This window comes from Panulirus ornatus, chromosome 20, assembly GCF_036320965.1.
Source record: "Panulirus ornatus isolate Po-2019 chromosome 20, ASM3632096v1, whole genome shotgun sequence".
Classification (NCBI taxonomy): Eukaryota; Metazoa; Arthropoda; class Malacostraca; order Decapoda; family Palinuridae; genus Panulirus; species Panulirus ornatus.
In genome coordinates this window covers 62227484-62249469 of record NC_092243.1, presented here as the reverse complement: position 1 = coordinate 62249469, position 21986 = coordinate 62227484, and the positions used below count along the sequence as shown (strand labels likewise).

At 42.0% G+C, this 21986-nt stretch overlaps 1 protein-coding gene across 3 annotated transcripts in view; it reads right to left on the bottom strand.

Annotated features, from left to right (window-relative positions):
- Positions 1 to 6804: 6804 nt before the first annotated feature.
- LOC139756067 (putative N-acetylated-alpha-linked acidic dipeptidase) overlaps positions 6805 to 21986 on the bottom strand; it is a 160004-nt gene continuing 144822 nt past the window's right edge. For all 3 annotated transcript variants that reach the window (XM_071675078.1, XM_071675076.1, XM_071675077.1), the window contains exons 16-18: positions 12721 to 12802; positions 10794 to 10886; positions 6805 to 8061 (exon numbers count right to left, since the gene is read on the bottom strand). In XM_071675078.1, coding sequence (XP_071531179.1) covers positions 7863 to 8061; positions 10794 to 10886; positions 12721 to 12802 — 374 coding nt within the window. In that variant the 3' untranslated portion in view covers positions 6805 to 7862. The remainder of the gene's footprint in view (positions 8062 to 10793; positions 10887 to 12720; positions 12803 to 21986) is intronic.

Here is a 21986-nt window from a genome sequence, read left to right as displayed (position 1 = left end):
GGCAATGAGCCTTTGGCAAGAGGCCTTTTATTATGTGCATGTCGAAGATATCCTGCCCGTATTTAAGGTCTATGTTATTTGGGAATTCTTTCAACAAAGTTTTCACAAAATTGACGGCAACGGCATCTGTATGCTTTCCCATCCTTCTGAGGAAGGCGGACATAAGTGCCCCTGGTCTCCGGTAGTTTCCTCTTGAAGCGAACTCCAAGAAGGTTATACAGTGATAACAACAGGTTAGGACGGTAGAGTCTTGAAGCTTGATGTCAGGTATTAGCAGGTCATCTGGACCAACGTGGTGCTTTCTGAAAAACTCCAAAACTATAATCCCTGGTTTCTTCGCTAGTGAGTCATAATACACATAAGTACCGTCGAGACATCTGAAGATAGACACTGCGTGTGCCCCAGTGTCACCTCGAACGATTACGAAAAGTCCATGTCCCACATCTAATTTTCCAATTTTCAACAGGCGTTTGTCAACTACAACACGCACAACTTTACTAAGTTTTCGAGGGGTTTTCCGGATCACCGTTACAGTATCATGCAATGACATTACTCTCATCCCTAACAGCTTTCGGTACATGTGCAGTGTGTTTGATGGCAGAGACTCAAAAGTTTTGTTGCCCACTGTCACTTGTTGTGCATTACGGTGGTGGACCATTTTTGGTTGATAGGAGGCAGAGGAGGTCTGATCAACGAGGTCTATCGTCCTTTACTGTACTGGATATTCTGATTTTAACTTGAGGTTTGTGTATAATCGGCAGGATGGTATACTGGTGTTTCTGGGAGCTAGACGTATCACAATATCCTTGATAACTATATTTATACATCTTCACTGCGCCATCGACTTGCTTATCTTGGCTACATCCTCGACAAAGATACCTTCACTACAACCTCGAAAAATACCTCTTCACTAGAACCTTACCATATGCACCTTCTTTCTTGACAAACGTAGCCGCATGCATTTATCGTGAGTGTAGTGAAGACGCATCTTCACTACACCCTCGATATATGCATCTTCACTTTACCCTCGATGAAAAAATGTCTTCAGTACACCATCGACATACCTATCTTCACAACATACTCGATAATATCTTCACTACACCTTTCGATATTCGATAAAAGTATCTTCACTTCATCCTCAACATACTAAGTGAGGATGTGATTGTCGAGGGTGTAGTGAAGATTTATTAACTTCACCAAATGCATCATCTTTCTTAACAAACGTGGCCGTATGCGTTTATCGTATGTGTAGTGAAGATGTATCTTCACTACACCCCCGATATACTCATCTTCACTTTACCCTCGATGAATAAATGTCTTCTACGCCATCGACATACCTATCTTCACAACATACTCGATAATATCTTCACTACACCTCTCGATATTCGATAAAAGTATCTTCACTTCATCCTCAACAAACTAAATGAAGATGTGATTGTCGAGGGTGTAGTGAAGATGTATTAACCTCACCAAATGCATATTCGTCCTGGGCAAACGTGGCCGTATGCGTTTAATCGTGTGTGAAGTAAAGATGCATCTTCATTACACCCCCGATATACTCGTATTCACCTTACCCTCGATGAATAAATGTCAACAAACGAATTGAAGATGTGATTGTCGAGGGTGTAGTGAAGATGTGTTGATCGAGGGTGTAGTGAAGATGTGTTGATCGAGGGTGTAGTGAAGGTACGTTTGTCAAGGATGAAGCTAGGTTGGGTTTATTGAGATAGTAGTGAAGATAGGTTTTTGGAGGACGTAATGATAAGTTTTGTGATATTTCCCCTTGTAGATAACAGGACAGTGAGTGGTTGACTGGAGGGAGACCTATACATATGTAGGTAGGAGAGATGGCCAGAGAGCGTTATTGGATTGTGTTAATTGATAGGCCCGCGAAAGAGAGACTTTTGGATGTTAACGTGCTGAGAGGTGAAACTAGAAGGATGCCTGATCATTATCTTCTGGAGTTGAAGATGAAGATTTGTAGAGGTTTTCAGAAAAGATGAGAGAATGTTAGGGTGAAGAGAGTGGTAAGAGTAAGTGAGCTTAGGAAAGAGACGTGTGTGAGGAGGTACCAGGAGAGACTGAGTACAGAATGGAAAAGGGTGAGAACAAAGTACGTAAGGGGAGTGGAATGGGATGTATTTAGAGAACCTTACCAAATTCATCTTCCTTGACAAACGTAGGCGTATTCGTTTATCGTGAGTGTAGTGAAGACGCATCTTCACTACACCCCGATATACGCATCTTCACTCTACCTGCGATGAATAAATGTCTTCACTACTCCATCAACATAAATATCTTCACTTCATCGTTGATAGTATCTTCACTACACCTCTCGATATTCGATAAATGTATCTTCACTTCACCCTCAACAAACGAAGTGGACATGTTTATCGAGGGTGTAGTGAAGATGTTTTAAATCGAGGTTGTAGTGAAGGTACGTTTGTCGATAATGAAGCGTGGTTGGGTTTCTTGAGAGAGTAGTGAACATTGGTTTGTGGAGCACGTAATCATGAGTTTTGTGATGTTTTCCTTCGTATTGGGCAGGGCAGTGAGTGGTAGTCTGGAGGGAGACCTACTGTCCTCGTTCGTGAATGTTGATATCCTAAGTTTCAAAATCCATTCAACACTAGATGACCATTAATCCCTCACTGTCAGTTACGTATTAATATGTAATGAGGCTTTTTATCTTGATTAGTATAAGAGGGATATGAATGAAGAAGCGAGATGATCGATATCAGAGAAGTTTAGATATGGAGAACTGAAATTAAGTTCCCTTAAGAAGGTAAGTGTTAAAGCTATGAGGATCTGAGGTGGTTAAAGGTAAGGTTTGAGGCGATGTGCAGGTGCTTGGACCTACCAGTTTCAGTCACAACCATTGCTGGGGTTTATGGGTGTTCATGCGAGAGAAACAGGTTTTGCGAAAAAGAACTTGCTAAGCCTTCATCTGTTCAGAAGAACTGAATAACTCCCATCTTATCACATGTGTCATAACATAAGACGGATCTGTAGTTCCGCTCTGCAGCATTTCGACAAAAAGCCTTGGTCACACAGATCAACAATAAGACAAGAATACTTTCTTTAAGTGGAGATCCAACTTTATGGGTTCACGAGTGAGACGTGGAATGAAGTAATCACTGAGGATGTTTCTCGAGGCTGGTACTGCCTGGTTGGAGCAGCTGCTCGTCTTGCTTCTGGTGCTGTAGTATCCCTTCACAGGTCAACCCAGTAGGACGGCAACCTGGAGAACCTTAAGAATATAACATTAGTCTTGATGAGATGTGCTGCTCGGTCTTCTTCTGTGGCTGGTAGACTTGACATGAAACCTTGAACTGCTGGTCAGGTTTTAATTCTCATCGTTTCGACAGTTGTCTTCCTCAAGAGAATTGATTCTGCTGAAGAAGACAACCGGCGATACGTTGAGAATTAAAGCTTGCTTAGCAGTTTGTCTCGTTGCTACCTTGCTACTTCGATGTCATGATGAGCAGCTGGGTGACATACCATCCAGAAGACTGAACATATCCCAGATATAACTACTCACCATAAAACAGGTAATACCTCCACCCTGAACTTGCCACATCTCGTGTGTACACCACTTTACTGGCTCGAGAGTGTGCTAATCTTCACTCCCAGGCAGATCACAAGGTCTCTGCATTCTAGAATATTCCAACTTATCAGTAACGCTCAAGTATCAAGTGTTATTCCGTTCTACTATGTCATCTACATCAACTTGTCTCCACTATAAATTTCCATGTCGGAGACTTCTCTACGGAGTTAGGTCTAGGAAGCGTTGACTGATGGCCTTCGTCACAGATGCCGTCCGTTGCTTTTCGTCATTGTAGGCCTCGGCTTCGGGGATTAGGTTCACAAAGTTTGTTGAAGTAGAAGCTTTGGATACTTTGTCTCTCTCTCTCTCTCTCTCTCTCTCTCTCTCTCTCTCTCTCTCTCTCTCTCTCTCTCTCTCTCTCTCTCTCTCTCTCTCTCTCTTTTTCGCGAGTAGAAGCTGGGTAATCACCAACCAGGGAGGTGTATTACTGGTGCTTCCCGCCTGGGTATCACGTGGGTTAGAGACGGGTGAAAAAGCATCCAGTATTTCAGTGCTTGTTGTTTTTCACTTGCTTGACTCTGATGATTCTATTCTCTCTCTCTCTCTCTCTCTCTCTCTCTCTCTCTCTCTCTCTCTCTCTCTCTCTCTCACTCTCTCTCTATCTCTATCTCCTCATTCACCGCCATCTGGTTAGAAATGAATGATAAAGATAAGCTTATTGAGCAGAACAAGTGGTGAAGTGATGGCTTCTTACCCCATGAATCTTTATGACCACCTTCACACAGTGCGCTTGCCCGCATTAGTTCTTTCAAGCAAGACCATCTTCACAAGACCATCGACATACACATCTTCCCTTTGCTCTTGACATTATGATTACTACATCTCAATCGTCATGGATGGTGTAGTTATGATGGCGCTCATTGAAAAAGGCCTATTGACCTGATCCATTTGATCAAGGACGTAGTGATGCGTTTGGTAATGTCTCCCTCTTGGATGAACATATTGCTGAGTGACTTTTAAAACTATCTCAATTTCTCCATGATATGTAATAGCACTATCCTTTTAAGTTACTTATTAAACGGCGTTGAAAAGATCATTTACTTACAAAAAGGCAGCTGATAACGCAGGTCATTAACAGATGCTAGTCTTAATGATCTCATGAACAGCAAATAAAAAGAGAAAGTCCTTGGAAATTAATATTGTCTACAACGGCACGATCTACTAAGTGAATCCCCGAATTAAGGCCATGTCAATTATGTTATAAATGTATATTGCATAAATCCTAGCCCAGTCTGGGTAACCAGTTCATCGACCAAACCATAAGGAAGCAATGCACATTTCTGCCCTCAGTTCCTTACTCCCTCAATCTGTATATATATATATATATATAATATATATATATATATATATATATATATATATATATATATATATATATTTTCTTTTTTTTTCATACTATTTGCCATTTCCCGCGTTAGCGAGGTAGCGTTAAGAACAGAGAACTGGGCCTTAGAGGGAATATCCTCACCTGACCCCCTTCTCTGTTCCTTCTTTTGGAAAATTAAAAAAAAAAACAAGAAAGGGGAGGATGTCCAGCCACCCGCTCCCTCCCCTTTTAGTCGCCTTCTACGACACGCAGGGATACATATATATATATATATATGTATATATGTTTATATATATACATATATATGTATACATATATATAGATAGATAGATATATCCGAGATGGTGTCCCACGCGTGGATTTATTCTTCTAAACCAGTCCTCAACCTAACTTTGAGTCTTGACCTCACAAAAAGAAATAAAACCTAGCTGGAAAGTAATGATGTCTAAAATAGGAACGTTGTCTATAATAGTCTTTTAGTGCCGGCTGATAGGCCGAGGGGACAACCTGACTCTAACACTTGACAGAAACACAAGTCGGAAGATGGACTGACAGACAGAAGAACGGACAGGGGTAGACTAACAGACGTGACAAGAGCAATGAAACACGAGACGCCATTTACCACGACCTCTTCCAGCTAATCCTCACCAGAGCCGATTAAAACCGCGAACCAGCTGCTGCTCTGGGCTATATCAGGGGTTCGCTCCCTTAACGAAGCTCGTCACAGCTGAGTTTAGGCTGTCTGGTCCAGTTCCCCTGACTTCATAATTCTCCCCCAAGTGGGACTTCAGGAGCTGAAGAGGGATCAGGGTAGGTGGGTCAAATAAAACAATGACTTTAATTCTATACATCATAGTATTAGTTGTGTTTATTTCTTTGTAGTACATTTCTGTGCATTTCCCCATTCTCTACTTGTCTCATAACTTGTATTTCTTGTATCTCCCTTGATGATGTGATTATGACACGAAAGTGCACTTGGGAACTTGTTTCATTTCTTTATGGATTAGAAGGAATATAGGCATTATATATATATATATATATATATATATATATATATATATATATATATATATATATATATATATATATATATATAATAGTAGCAAGTGTTTAGATGAGCGAAACCTATCAATGAAAAGGAATTCGACCGTCTTAACTGTTCTCGCCCAGTTCTCCATATCTCTTCCGCATAGCCACATCCCACATGTATAATAAATCACCGATACAAAAATAAATGTGTAGGCATGAAGGGGATAGATGGGAATGTTTTTTATGGAAACATAAAGAGAGAGACCTTGACGATTATTCCAGAATAATTGATTTTATGCAGCTGCTGTATATAATGCGTAAAAACCCCGTAGACAAGATCATTCAAGTCTTTTGGTTGTTCAGTAAAGTATAGATCTATAGACTCGGTGTAATAAGGGTATTGTCTGGATGTAAAGTATAGGACTAATAAGTTACAGGACTTGTGTGATAAGGGTGTTGTATTGATGTAAGGTGTAGGACTTGTGCAATAAAGATACCGTATTGATGCAAGGTGTAGGACTTGTGTGATGAGGGTGCTGTATTGATGTAAGGTGTAGGACCTGTGCAATAAAGATACCGTATTGATGCAAGGTGTAGGACTTGTGTGATAAGGGTACTGTATTGGTGTAAGCTGTAGGACCTGTACAATAAGGGCACTACAATGATGTAAGCTATAGGACCTGTGTAATAAGGGTACTGTATTGATGTAAGCTGTAGGACCTGTGTGATAAGGGTACTGAATTGATGCAAGTTATAGGACCTGTGTAAGAAGAATACTGTGTTGATGTAAGCTGTAAGACCTGTGTGATAAAAGATGTTCCTAAGTTATACTGTTAAGGGATGTGTGTGTGTGTGTGTGTGTGTGTGTGTGTGTGTGTGTGTGTGTGTGTGTGTGTGTGTGCCATGCATTAAATGTAACATTACGACTGACGATGAAAATGTCGTCGACAATATATTATTTCCTATCCAGAAATAGTGTAATGCTTCCCAAATTCCATTAGACTTGCTGTGCATAAATCTGTTCGACCCTTGAGTCTTCCCTCAAAAGTTTTCTGTAAGTAATTATTCAAAGTATCAACGCTCTATTAGTTTCCAAAGCTTCTTATGTTGTCCTGCCTACATGAAGGAGAAGTTCTTAAGTAATCATAAAGTAGAAGGGGATAGTTCAGGGTACAGGGCACGACGCCGAGAGAGAGAGAAAAATATTTAAGTGTAAAGTTTGATATTAGACTCTTCAAAGGGTGATGATATAAAGTGAATGCATTAATAAAGTTGAGGTATAGTATAAAGTATAGTCTTAAAGACGATTTTCTTTGAGATATATGAGTGATTACACTTGCATGTTTCATGATCATAGGTGTAGTGGTAACTATTAATCTCTAGTAATTACCTCTACATCTATCTACATGGATCAATTAGACGAACTGCTTCAATAAAGTAGAGATTGATGTATAGTCTTGATAGGCTATTTCTATGTTGGTAACTACCTCTAGATAATTCATTTGATAAGTGGAATGTTTATTATTAATCTCTTCAGAGAGTGATTATTAAAAGTAATTGCATTAATAAAGTAGAGCTTAATATTTAAGGTATGTAAATAACAACCTTTGACTTTGATTTAGATGTCAGTGTGTTATAGAACCACATAGTATTTAGTATATATATATATATATATATATATATATATATATATATATATATATATATATATATATATATATATTTCAGTGATAGCCTTAATGACTGCATCAGGTCATTACATGTCCTCACTTCATGTAGAATCCACCAGAGATAAAAAGATCTCCATACATCATACTATATCTCTATGGCTATACTTCCCTCACGCTCGCTTCCCTTTTGATCTAAAAGTCACTCATGCTCGCCCTTGGGCAATGTAGGTCACCAGAGGTCATGGGTTAGGAGGTTGGCAGCGGCGAGGGTCAAGTGGGTGATAGCAGCCAGGTGCTCCTTGACCTGACGCCAACGGGTGACCTGCATCTCGGGAGTCAGGTCCTGCAAGTCGTAGAGGAGGTCTTGCAGTCCAGCGAAGCTGTCCGAGTTGTAGATGTTGTTGCTGCTGGGTGCCATCACCACGTGACTGGGGCGAGAGGTGAGGAAGGAGGGTTAGTCTGGGGTTGTGATGTGGAAGAAGGGGTTGTACGTAGGGATGAGGAAGGAGTTTTTGTCTAGGGTTGTGATGTGGAAGAAGGGGTTGTACGTAGGGGTGAGGAAGGAGGTTTAGCCTGGGGTTGTGATGTGACAGAAGGGGTTGTGCATAGTGCTAAGGAAGGAAGTTGAGTATGGAGTTGTGATGTGATAGAAGGGTTTGTGTATAGTGGTGAGGAAAGAGGTTGAGTGATGTTATAGAGGCCTTTGTACATTGTGGTGAGAGAAAGAGGTTTAGTCTGGTGTTGTGATATGGAGGAAGGGGTTGTACATAGTGGTGAGGAATAAGGTATAGTCTGGGATTGTGATGTGGAAGAAGAGTAAGTACATAGTGGGAAGGGAAGACCAGGAAGGTTAATAGCATGGAGGTAATTAACTAGGCGAGTGGCTCGTGTTGTTGGTGGACATTAAGTAGCAAGCTGAGGGAAGGATGGAAGAGAAGCGATGTTGTGAAGAATGTGTTGTGTGAACAAAGTCGGCAAGATGGTTTGTGATCGGTGTAAAGTACCAGCAATATCTGTCCTGTGTTGGGGGGGGGGACGACTTGAAGAGAGAGATGAGGCTGGAGACTGTGATCATATTGTTGATTTAGCTAAGTCTGGAGACTGTGATCATACAGTCGACTGAAATTAAGGCGAAAATCGTATATAACTTACTTACTTGGTAAGCTAATTGAATGCAGAACCTTCTCTTGTTAAAAAAAAAAAAGATGATAATGATAACGACCGTAATAATGATAATTATAATGTATAATAATGAAAGAAAACATAACCAATGAATCTTGATAAAGGGAAGTTTGAATGAGATAGTTTGTTCAATTTATTGACTGTGATTGCGACTGTTATGAAGCTGATTAGCGTAAGTTACCAGAATCCTGATGTAAAGTGAGAAACCCCGTTCCTCAGGGAAGAGAAAACGGTGTTCTGTATTTTCTTGTATCACTTCCATGAATGTCTGTGTAAAGGAATACGCTCAATATTCTGTAGAGAGAGAGAGAGAGAGAGAGAGAGAGAGAGGGGGGCGGCTTTATTTCTCCCTTTCTCGATGTTTTTTCTTTATTAGGATTATCTTGCATGTAGTTACATTATGGATCGACAACAAACATACAGGAAAACATAAACACATTCATCTTTCGTTCTTCTTTCAAAACCTGTTGTTTACTGTGTCTCACGTCAGCGAGGTAGTGCTATCGAAGGAATGGCTTCATTCGCTCACATCCACTTCTGTCCTGTCATGTGTGATGCACTGAAACCATAGCTCTCTCTCTTCGGGCCCCACATATCTTACAAGTGGTATCCCCCTAATGCTTTATACACCCTAGTTCAGTCAATTAGCAATCCCAATATAACAGATTCTTCCAAATCACTCTATCCCCTGCACGCCTCACACCCTCCTGCATGTTCGGTCCCCAAACATCCCAAAGCTTCTTTCACTATTATTCCACCTCCTCCTCGCTTTCACCCTTGTCCTTGTTTCTTCTTAGTTTTCCTCTCCTCGCTCATCCCTTCCATACGTCGAGTTACATGGATACACAGACCATACGGACCCATGGTCCAATTAAGAGAGAGAGAGAGAGAGAGAGAGAGAGAGAGAGAGAGAGAGAGAGAGAGATGCACTGGAAAACAGTAGGATCCAATTATAGGAACAGACAAAAGGGGTGCAAAAGAGAAAAGGGATGAACGAAAAAAAAAACTCTCCAAACGTTTAGGAACCAAAGAAATGATGGATGACTTGCACATAAAGTTTGCAGACGTTGAAGCAGTGGGGAAATAATACAGGAAGTAATGGGATAGTGAAAGAGATGATGAGGGAAGGGGACAATGATGTACGAGGTGCTCGAGAGATGGAAAAAAATCTCGCTTTTCTCTTCCTCATTTCTGCTCCTCCCATTCTCGTAGCCAATCTACTTCCATACCCCACTCCCCCCGTCCCCTTTCTTCCATAAACACCTGAGACCATAAAAGACTTAATTCCATTAGTCGCCTTGTAAACCCGCACTTAAATTCCCCATTCTTCCCTCCACACACACACACACACACACACACACACACACACACACACACACACACACACACACACGCACGCTTGTCGACATATTGTGATCGCATGAGTGAAGACTAGCCCAAAGAGATCTACGATTTAAAAAGACTATTACCAATGACTTTTCAGGAAAAGACAAAGGTGCTTGTCTCCTTCCTCTATCTTTACTGAATCTCTCTCTCTCTCTCTCTCTCTCTCTCTCTCTCTCTCTCTCTCTCTCTCTCTCTCTCTCTCTCTCTCTCTCTCTCTCTCGACCCACATCTCTGGTAGGTTGCAAGTGGTAGGCACTACTCGACCGGGATTGGGGTGGTGTGCGGGATTAGTGACGACTCCAGTAGCCGTCAAGTCTCACTTCTTTGGTCCAGGGAACTGATGTTTCTGTCTACCTCACCCACACCACACTTGGGCTGGTGGTATTCGGTCAAAAAAAAAAAAATAAAAAAAAACTCTCTCTGCATCTTGCACATAACAGTTGAAAACACGTAACTCAGTGACGCCTACGTTAACTCCAGGTTTTCATGCCGTAGGGCTGCCTTTTTTTTTCTTTTAGTCAAACCTCGAAGTAAGTAAGTAAATAAGTACTCGCTCATCGTAGGTAACTCGTCGGTAGGTGTTCTCACTTACTTGTACTGGGGTCTGCCTGGTAGTCCATGGGGGTCTATGAACACACGGTCCAGCATCATCTGAGCGTCGTTCACCGACCTCACCTCCAAAGGGCTGAGGAGGAAGAAGACCACAAGGTTAGCCAGAGAAACCGATCGAAACCAACACCACCCTGCTCCCCTTGGCCCACTCCATCATTCTTGTCAATCCTAAACTACCCTAACTTAGCCTAACTCAGCTTTGTCTACACGCAACCTAACGTAGCCTAACTCAGCCTTATCTGAACCCAACCTAACTTAAAACCTAACTCAGCCTTATCTTAACCCAACCTAACGTAGCCTAACTCAACCTTATTTAAACACAACCTAACTTAGCCTAACTCAGCCTCATCTAAACCTAACTTAGCCTAACTCAGCTAAGCTTATTTAAAACTACCCTAACGTAACGTAAATCTAATCTTATCTAAACACAACCCAATCCTATCTAAACCCATTCTAACGTAGCCTAACTCAATCTTATCTAAACCCAACCTGACCTAACCTGACCTAGTTTGATTAAAGCAACCTAATCATACGTGGTATAACTTAAAAAAACTAATCCAGCCTAGCCTAACTTTACTCATCCTCATCTAACTTTAAAGTAGATTATCCAACCTAACTTAAGCTCAGCCTAACCTAATTTTAAGCTAACTTACTCTCATTTCACCTAACCTTACTGAACTAGACATAACTTGACCATACAGGTTAATTGGGAGGTTGTTGTCAATAGGATGGGAAGGGGTCAGAGGTGGGAGAACAGGAGGGAGGTAAGAGCATGAGGCAACTGGTGAATGAAGAGAGAACGGGTGAAAAGGCAAATGGTAATCGGGTGAAGGGAGCCTCGAAATGGGAGACTAAAGGGAGGTTAATTTCCCTCACTGTGGAGACTGAGGGAGGTTTATATCCCACATTGCGGAGATTAAGGGAGGTGAATTTGCTTTACTTGGGTTACTGAAGGGGCTATATATTCCTCCCTGGACGACAAAAAGAGCCTATTTTCCTTCATGTGCTAATGAGGGAGTTTTACTTACCTTCATGTGTGACTGAGGGAGCTTTATTTTCCTTCCTGGGGAAACCAAGGGAGAGTTATTTCTCGTACAAGAGAGAAGACTAAAGGAACTTCATGTTCCATTTTGTGAGGGTACGAGGGTACTGGGAGAGGTTTATTTCCCATGTTGGGATGATCAAAGGAGTTATATTCGTTAAGCATCGTTAACCTCGGATGGTTCATTCACTCGTTAAAGTTCCTACTCGTAAAGTTTGCTCGCTTCCTCGTCAATGATGGCCTAAAATGAGGATTTTTTTCTAGGATCGTTTAAGGGTTTTGTTTCAATTCAAAAGACTATATATATATATATATATATATATATATATATATATATATATATATATATAATATATATAGATATATATATATATATATATATATATATATATATATATATATATATATATATATATATATATTATATATATATATACCCTCAGACGTTGTGTTTCATACATTTAAACGTATGTTTCACTTGGAGACACTTATTGATATTCGTGAGACTCACATCTGCTAAAGATTCACTTACTCTCAAAAGTTTACTTATAAAAGGTTTAAAGGTTTACTCTACGTTTCACATATCGAAAAGGTTTACTTACTCTGAGGTAAATCTACTGATTAAGGTTTACTTGATATTCGCTTTTCAGGGTTACTCTTTCAGAGGACTGAAATGCTGAAACTCACTTATTCATGGATATTCACTTATAATGATTCACTTCTTGGTGAGGGCTAGGTAGCATTTTTTATGCAAAGGTTCAAACATATTCTTATGGCTTCTTATACTCGGGTTAGCCCCTGTCTTCATGGGGTTCAGTTGGTTGTTGAAGACTCGCTCACTGTTAGAGGTTTGTTGTACACTTACTTCGTCGTGTCCAAGAGAGGCAGTAGTGACGTCCACATCTCCGTAGCACTGTGGAAAATCGTGACGGCGTCCTCAAAATACTCTGAAAAATATATCTTTTTTTGTAGTTTATGAAATGAATTCGTACCCTCTATCGCACGATTAAACCCTATGTTACACGATCAAAGCCTCTTACACACGATTAAACCCTTTATCACACGATCAAACCCTCTAACAAACGATTAAACCCTTTATCACACGACCAAACCCTCTGTTATGCGACCAAACTATCATAGGATCAAACCCTCTATCATGCGATCAAACCCCATGTCATACATTTAAATCCCTTATCATACGATCAAACCCTCTATCATACGATCAAACCCCATATCATACACTCCAACGCCATATCATACGATCAGACTATCATACGATCAAACCCCGTATCATACCCATCAAACCCTTTATGTTACGATTAGTGTTCCTGAAGTAGATCATCACTTAATACTTTGTCGTGTCACAGAACACATTTCGTAATCGCTTGTAGTGGGTACTTTTGAGCCATGGACTACTGTGAAGAAAATAAGGAAATGAATAAAAAAAGAGATAATTATACAAGATCATTATCATAATTATTATCAGAAGTATTAGTAGTAGCAGTGTCATCATCATTATTGTCAACTGAGAGAATGTTTGAAATATTAAGAAAAAAATAGGAACATTCCCGTCATTTTCATGAAACATAGTACATTTCCAAGGTCGTCCATTTTCTAATTTCATCGACGAAGAAAATGAGAATCTATCTTGTACTGTCCAAAGGTAGGCTACCCCCATATGCATTTCTCTCCCACTAAAACGTTTAGGGCAAGCCCTCCTTCATCAAGCAGGCCACGAATATATTCCCTAATAACACACTCTTCATCAGCATTGCTTCCTGACGCACTCTCAGACCAAAACACTTCGTGACGATCTTCACTAACACTCCCTACGTAAACACACTCTGCCATCCAAACCTTCGCCAACGCACTCGCTTACCATTCATTTATTTTTTCCTATTCATTCTCTTTGCTTTTATCTGACATCATTCATCGTACATGTTTGTCCCACCTGTTACTTTTATTACAGACTCGCTCCTCCGCAGACAAACTCAGCGACAACGCCCTCTCCAACATGAAATCGACGCCATTCTACCAGGTTATCGCCAACACACACACTCTCACCTGCAACTCGCCATGTTCGCCAACTCGCTCTCCCACACGCTCGACCTTGGCTTATCACCCCCCCACCCACCCACCTCTCCCTCCCATTGTCATTCAGTGCTAACTAGAATGATCGCAAACCTCTCTCTCTCTCTCTCTCTCTCTCTCTCTCTCTCTCTCTCTCTCTCTCTCTCTCTCTCTCTCTCTCTCTCTCTCTCTCTCAACCTCGATAGCGCCAAAATCACCGAGCACCTGAGAGCCGCCTCCTGTATTATTTGCTCGCGTCGGAACTATTTCAGGGTCTACCTCGCCGCCGCCGCCAGCTACCCCCTCCCTTTTTTTTACCCCCTTGTTTACCCCACCCCCCCTCCACCCACTCCCCTTTCCCCCTCCCCAATCCCATCCCTCTCCCACCTTTAGTGACGTCAGCAACACCCTTTTAAAGTGATCGTCTTTTGTTGACCTTTCCGCCTCCTCCTCCTCCTCCTCCTCCACCACCCGACCTCACCCTCGGCGTCGCGTCGCGTTGACAAAGCACAGCCGAGAATATTCAGACTCTCCCTGGAGGGTGAGGATGGGTGAGCGAGTGTCGACGATGGGTACCTGTGTGCCAGAGTGTTAACAAGTCAGCTGCACACCTTCACTCGCTCACGAGTTCAGGAGGGTGTTGTGCTGGAGGGCGGATCTGTATTTCCCCTTTTTAGGGTTTCCTTCGACTTTTCGTCATGTAGTACATTTGATTTTTTCCTTTTTTGAATGTATATGTAGACGAGAGAGAGAGAGAGAGAGAGAGAGAGAGAGAGAGAGAGAGAGAGAGAGAGTGAGAATACGTACGAATATTTCCGGCGTTCAACGTAGAAAAAAGAAATATACGAGGAAGAAAGAGAATAAAAAGCAGCAACTTGGGCCAAAGGAGTAGTACTGGACAGACACTGAAGCTGTGGCACACCTGACCGACGCACAAGCCGTAAATACCGGTAATATATCCCTTTAGCTGGTGGCTGTCCACCTCATACTACTGAGATAGACACAGACAGACAGATAGACAGAGTATTCAACTCTCCTATCCTGCCCTAACTTTAAATGCTCAGGAGAGCACCCACAGACAAGAAAAGTTGAGGAGAAAAAAGAAAAAAAAAATCAATCTAGCACCGAACTTATCACAATGGACGAATTGTCTTGTAATGTGTTACGGTGTTTGGGTTTCCTCCCTCAAGCAATTGTTGCTCTCACTAATACTCAAGTCTTATGTGTGAATTTTACCTAGGTGGCCATTGCCAAAACAACTACATAAGAAACCTCATTCCAGATGCATGAAACACACACACACACACACACACACACACACACACACACACACACACCCACAAACACACACACGCTGTATAAAGTCCTAAGTCAAAGCCACCTTCGTGACCGCACATCCGAACACCAGCCACTCCATCACGTAAAATTGTCGCTCTTGAGAATGGCGGAAGACTTCATAAAAAGAAATATTACGAATTCTGAAATGGGAAAAAGATTTGCCATCTCTGTGATAACAGAAGTGCTGAGTTAGGTCGACAGGAGACTGAGAGTCGTCGGCTCTTATCATCCTTGTCTCCATGTGTAAATGACTAAGAATGTACGTTGATTATCCTGTCCTCCAGCACATGTCCTTGTCATAAGACCATCAGGTCTTCTATTATTAAGATTTGCCCCGCCTTTTTTCTTTATGCGCACAGCAAGAGCGTTCTAGCCAATCAGGTCACCTGTTAACAAGCTTTCTCATGTATTCTGATGTGCACAGCGAGAGGATTTTATCTTATCAGGTTATCTTATCTGTGTTGTAATGTGCGAAGCGAGAGCGGTCCCGTCAGTCAGGCTATCTGTTATGTATCTCTTCCATTTACCTGTAGATATGAAGCGAAAGCGTTCTAACCAATTAGATTGTCTGTTATTATGCTTTTCCACGTACTTTTATGTGCCCAGCTAGAGCGTTGTGGCCGATCAGGTTATCTGCTCTTTGGCAGTCCCATGTAGTCCTTTGTGCACAGCGAGGGTTTTTCCCGTCCATCAGGCTATATATATATCATCTGGTTTTCCTAGGTACTCTTAGCGAGAGCGTTGTAGCTAGTCTGTACGGCGCAAAACACTAGCTCTGCCGCGTAACGAAGTATCATACAACATTGAAGATAAGTGGGCAATCTAATGAAAATCTCGGAGACGGAGACCTTTCTATTTTTCGTGGTTAGAATATTGAGAGATCAGTTGAACCAGTCTTCTCGGGCGAGTCTGTAGCGATGAACGCGAAGAGTTGTTGTTAGCAACGGGAGAGAAGACCTGCCAACTGCAGCAGCTGATACACAGGGCGGACCTGCCATCAGCAGCCATATAGAAGACCCTGCCATACAACACTGATAAACAGAGAGAGCCTTTCAGACACAGTCATACAAAGGAAAGACCTAACAACAGACATCCATGGGCAGGACCTGCCTGTAGCAGTCACACACACGGTAGACCTCACGACAGAAAAAAGTTATATATATATATATATATATATATATATATATATATATATATATATATATATATATATATATATATATATATATTTCCTATATACCAACTTACATCACAAGGATTGGAGACACACGAAACGTTTTATAGAGCAAAGCAGAAAGCTAACATGAAGTAAGGAGACTGAACACTTGCAAACTACAAGGGTAGCTCTCCGTTGGTTTTTGAACGTCAACAACATATTAGTTGGACGCCTTGTCTTGCTGGACTTCCTACTACATCACCATGTCCCGTAATAATGATCAGATACATACTGTATTTAAACTCAGTCTTCAGTGGATTGTGCCATGTACGTAAGAATAATGGTACCGTCCGGTGTTTGTCTGTTGTTTTGTTATATGGCCATCTAAGTGGCTGAATCTGCAACGTAATTGCCATAGAGGTTCATTAGGACCTTGGCAGATATACTCATATATTAGATTTTTTGTTTTGAATTTTGTTTTTTCGATATTTGATTTTGTTCTTTAAATCACTGCTCTTGTCTCCCGTTTTTGGATCCTCAGCGAATATAGTATGAAGATTTGTCGGGTTCCATATGAAGTAACATTCTGGTATCTTAGTGTGTTTATGAATCTGTAGTTTTTAATCACGATTCAGTGTTGTAAAACAATGTATGGTTCTGCGAGATACTGCCTGGTGCTGTTGTAAAACAATGTATGGTTCTGTAAGATACTGTATGGTCTTGTTGTAAAACAATGCATGGTTCTGTAAGATACTGTATGGTGCTGTTGTAAAACAATGTATGGTTCTGTAAGATAGTGTATGGTCCTGTTGTAAAACAATGTATGGTTCTGTAAGATACTGTATGGTGCTGTTGTAAAACAATGTATGCTTCTGTAAGATACTGCCTGGTGCTGTTGTAAAACAATGTATGGTTCTGTAAGATAGTGTATGGTCCTGTTGTAAAACAATGTATGGTTCTGTAAGATACTGTATGGTGCTGTTGTAAAACAATGTATGGTTCTGTAAGATACTGTATGGTCCTGTTGTAAAACAATGCATGGTTCTGTAAGATACTGTATTATGGTGTTCATGTTTTTATGTCAGCTGAAAGGGCACGGGCAAGTGAGGCCATAATCGAGGCCATCCCGTTAACCCTAGCCTGAGCCAGGCACCCATCTATAAGGTCAAGTAATGTTCATAACATTGGCCCAACACATTTTCTTTTTAGACTCTTCCATATAGAATTATATATAGAAGACATTGGGATGGTGTCATCTTATTTCTGTCTAAAGATTTTCCAGTTACTCCGTCTACTCGATTCTACCAACTTGAAAGTACGATTCGACCGGTTTTTTTCTCTTTCTTTTTCAATCTATCTCCCGAATGATTTATTCATCTTGACTAGGGCAGGAAAAATTACATATTACGCTGAAGCACCGCACTAGTCATTATCATAAGTCGCTCTGGTGCTTCACTCTTGCCAATCGTCTGCAAGGTTGAATATATATTTTTTTTTCAAGTCTATTTGTCTTTAATTATAGTAATATTCAGTATTCAGACAGTAGTAGTTGAGTCGCCATTTCGTCTTCAGTTGAATTGGTATATTGTTCATTGCATTTCGTGATCAAGAGGAAACGATAGATATGGAAATTCTTTCATAATTAAGTCATAATCTATCATTATTTAGCTCAAACTTTTCTTCATTCAGCACATACGTTAATACGGCAGAAAATGACACACTTTCTAATAGGTAAACTTTTGGGAGATCAGATAATCACTTCTAAACTGGCCATTTTGAAATTGGCCCTAATTCGATCGAACCTGTCTTGAATGACAATTCTGGGAGGAGTTTTCTAAGTAATGTACATTATGATGTTTATTGATTTGGTCACATATGAACCTCCGTGGTGTGGCGCTTAGTGTTGATGAACGTGATGCGTTCACGATCCGCCTGGAATCGGGTCCGCATAGGTTCGAATCCTGGTTACGGCAGCTGGTCCACAGTTAATCCAGCTGTTCATTCTCCCATAGGTTAATAAGATACAAACCTCCAACAGCCAGGATCGAATCCGGGACCCCTGTGCAACAGGCGGGAATGCACAGGAGGTTGTTGAAGGTTTGTATGTTGTATGAAGATGCGCGTTCCTATGCACTTTGTTCGTGTATATATATATATATATATATATATATATATATATATATATATATATATATATATATATTATTATTATTATTATTATTTCATTATACTTAGTCGCTGTCTCCGACATTAGCGAGGTATCGCAAGAAAACGGACGAAAGAATGGCCCAACTCACCCACATACACTGACATATACACATGTACACATCCATACTTGCTGCCTCTATCCATTCCCGTCGTCACCCCGTCACACATGAAGTGGCATTCTCTCTCTCTCTCTCTCTCTCTCTCTCTCTCTCTCTCTCTCTCTCTCTCTCTCTCTCTCTCTCTCTCTCTCTCTCTTCCCCCCCCCCCCCTCCCCCGCGAGGTAACGCTAGGAAAAGACAACAAAGGCCACATTCGTTCACACTCATTCTCTAGCTGTCATGTATAATGCACTGAAACCATAGCTCTCTTTCCACATCCAGGCCCCAGGTTCTCATTTCATCGATCAACCTCTAGGGGTGGATGGACTGCTTGGTTGACCGTGGATCGGCTGCCACAACCAGGATTCGAACCTATAGGCTTGTCCCTAGTCAGGAACGCTAACCGGTACACCATGGTTTCTCTTGTCGTGAGATTACCTTTCATTAATCATGAATATTCATAAATTCCCCCCAGGGAACAGCAGCTCCACTTGTTGTACCTTTAGATGTGTGGTGATTCTTGAGTGTGTAATTTGTCTGAAAGAAATACGGTTATGAATATGATTTTATAGTCTGATCTTATATGACTACCAAATCTTCGTGTTAAGGTCTTGGGAGATCCGTATAGAGTGTGTGTGTATGTGTGTGTGTATGTATGAGAGAGAGAGAGAGAGAGAGAGAGAGAGAGAGAGAGAGAGAGAGAGAGAGAGAAGGTTAACTGGCAGGTATAAAATATGAGGTGAAAAGTTGAGCAATAGGTAGAACGAGATGAGGGAAGGGTTGAGCGGTAGGTTGAAGGACTTGAGGGAAAGGTTGAGCGGCAGGTTGAAAGAGATTAGTGAAAGGCAGAGTGGTATGTGGAAGACACAAGGAGAAAGTCTAATATCAGATGGAAGAAATGATGGGAAGGTTGAGTGGCAGGTGCCAGAGATGAGTGGTGGGTTGAGTGGCAGGTGCTAGACATGAGGGGTGGGTTGAGGGGGCAGGATGAGTGGTAAGATCAGGGTCAAGAAGAAGGAGAGATTCACAGGGTCCGAGGTGGAGGAGGAGGAGGAAGAGTTCATGTATTCAAGGGATGGGACTAAGGAATCAGGAGGAGGAGGAGGAGAAGGGAAAGGGTTCAAGGAGTTAGAGAGAGAAGAGAGGATGTTACGGGGGTGAAGAGGGGCAAGGGGGTCAAAAGGAAAAAAAGGGGGAAGAGGTCAGTCAGATGTCACGGGGAATGGGAGAAAAGGTTAAGGAGTCAGTGAGGAGGGGATTGGGGTCAGAGACTTGAGAGGAGCAGGGTAAGGGGTCAAGGTGTCATAGGAACGAGGGAGAGAGAGGTTAAGAAGATGAAGAAGAGAAGCAAATGGCCGAGGAGGAGTGGTGGAGGAGGAGGAGGAATAGGGAAGATGGAGTGCTCTAAAAGCCCCACCATCCATCCCCCCCACCCCACCACTCCACACCCACTCCCTCTCCCTGGGAAATTGAATTTAGATAGATCGTGGCTCTCAGAGTTGCCCATCTGCTGTAAATGGCGGATCCTCCTTGCAACCTGGCCCAAGGGATGCCATCGGATGAGACGGGCATGTTACCGGAAGGCCAGTTGATAGACCAGATGAATATACAATTCACCTTCCCTGAGGGAGGGAAGCCAGAGAGTATTACATGTCGATTTCCACAAGAGAAGTAAGCCAAAAAAAGGAAACATGCTGAACCATAAGGGTTGCTTGAGTAACTATTTAAGCCTGGAAACAGACCGAGTGTTAGCTACAGGGCTCGCTGAAGCAGCAGCAGCAGCAGCAGATGGAAAGGAGAGAGAGAGAGAGAGAGAGTGAGAGTGACTGAAAGCCGGGCAGATCATCAGGTAAAAGTGGAGAGAAACAAGCAAGCAAGCAAAAGATGTCGCTCGGAGTCACAAGACAAGCCATGCAGAAAAAAGTCTCCTTGTTAACCAGAAAGCATCTCCACGTTCCCCCCCAAAAAAGACGGTGGAAAACTGACAGGGGATACCCAGTGGGACGATCCGTCCTTCCCCCAAGTAATGGAACGCATTGAGTTTAGTGAAGGATAATGTTCCATTGCCTTAAATCATTCTGTTTGGCGTCACTCGCTTCCATCTGTGGCTGACCAGACTTCGTATAGGAGGAGGGGGACCTGAAGGACGCGGTAATATGTGAGGTAGGCCTAAGGGCCCCATTTCCATATCACAGCAGGGCCCAGCTTTCCTCTTCACATGCTAGTCTGTCCACACACACACACACACACACACACACACACACACACACACACAGAGGGTCCTCTACACACCAAAGACCTCTTTGCACCAGGTCCTTTTCCACACGCCAGGTCGTAGCCAAACATAACACCTCTTCCATACACCATGACCTGTTCGCATCAAGGCCCTCCTTCCTCCGCCCCGCCGCGCCTTCCTTCATCACAACACGTCATTAACTAATTTGGTTCCCCCTCCACACAATCTACGTCGCTGAAAACACATTAGTAGCGTCCTCCATACACAAGTCCCGTCCATATGCCAGGTATGCTCCACATACGAGGCGCTCTGTAAGTATCATAAACTCTCCTTCAGACTCCCACCCCCTTTTTATTTTTGATGTATGCACCCACCACCAGCACCGCACATTAGGCTGCTCCTTAGCAACATGTTCTTTGTAAACATACCAGCGCCCACCTCCTCCCTAGTTAGACTTCTCCCATGTCCTGAGCTTGACATACATTAGTCCGTTTTCTCTTCGACTCCGACGGGCGTCCCACGATGCAGCATCTCTTTGATGTGAGGCCAGTGACCCTGGGCAATATGCACCCCCCCCCCCCCCCCCATGCCAGAGACTCTGTAAACAATTCTCGCTGGGGACGTAAAATCTGGGTCGTCATCATCATTGAAAAGTTCAACAGAGAAATCAACCGTTATTTTCAGGGATCATGTGATGTTTTGGGTGAAGCTAGTGGCTCGTGAAGACGTCTAGGAAGCTGGGATCACTTTTATCTGTTGTTGCTTTACCTCTCCTCTGAGCTATTTCTGTACGTTACACACACACACACACACACACACACACACACACACACACACACACACACACACACACATACATAAATAGATTGATTGATAGATGGATGGATATTTTGTTGACCACAAATAATACATGCTTCAAGAGTATGAACAATATGTACAATATGGTATATGACTAAATCTTGAACAGTAAAACAGTGAATTACATTACGGTTAATTAAATACATTAAAAAAATAACGCAAATGAT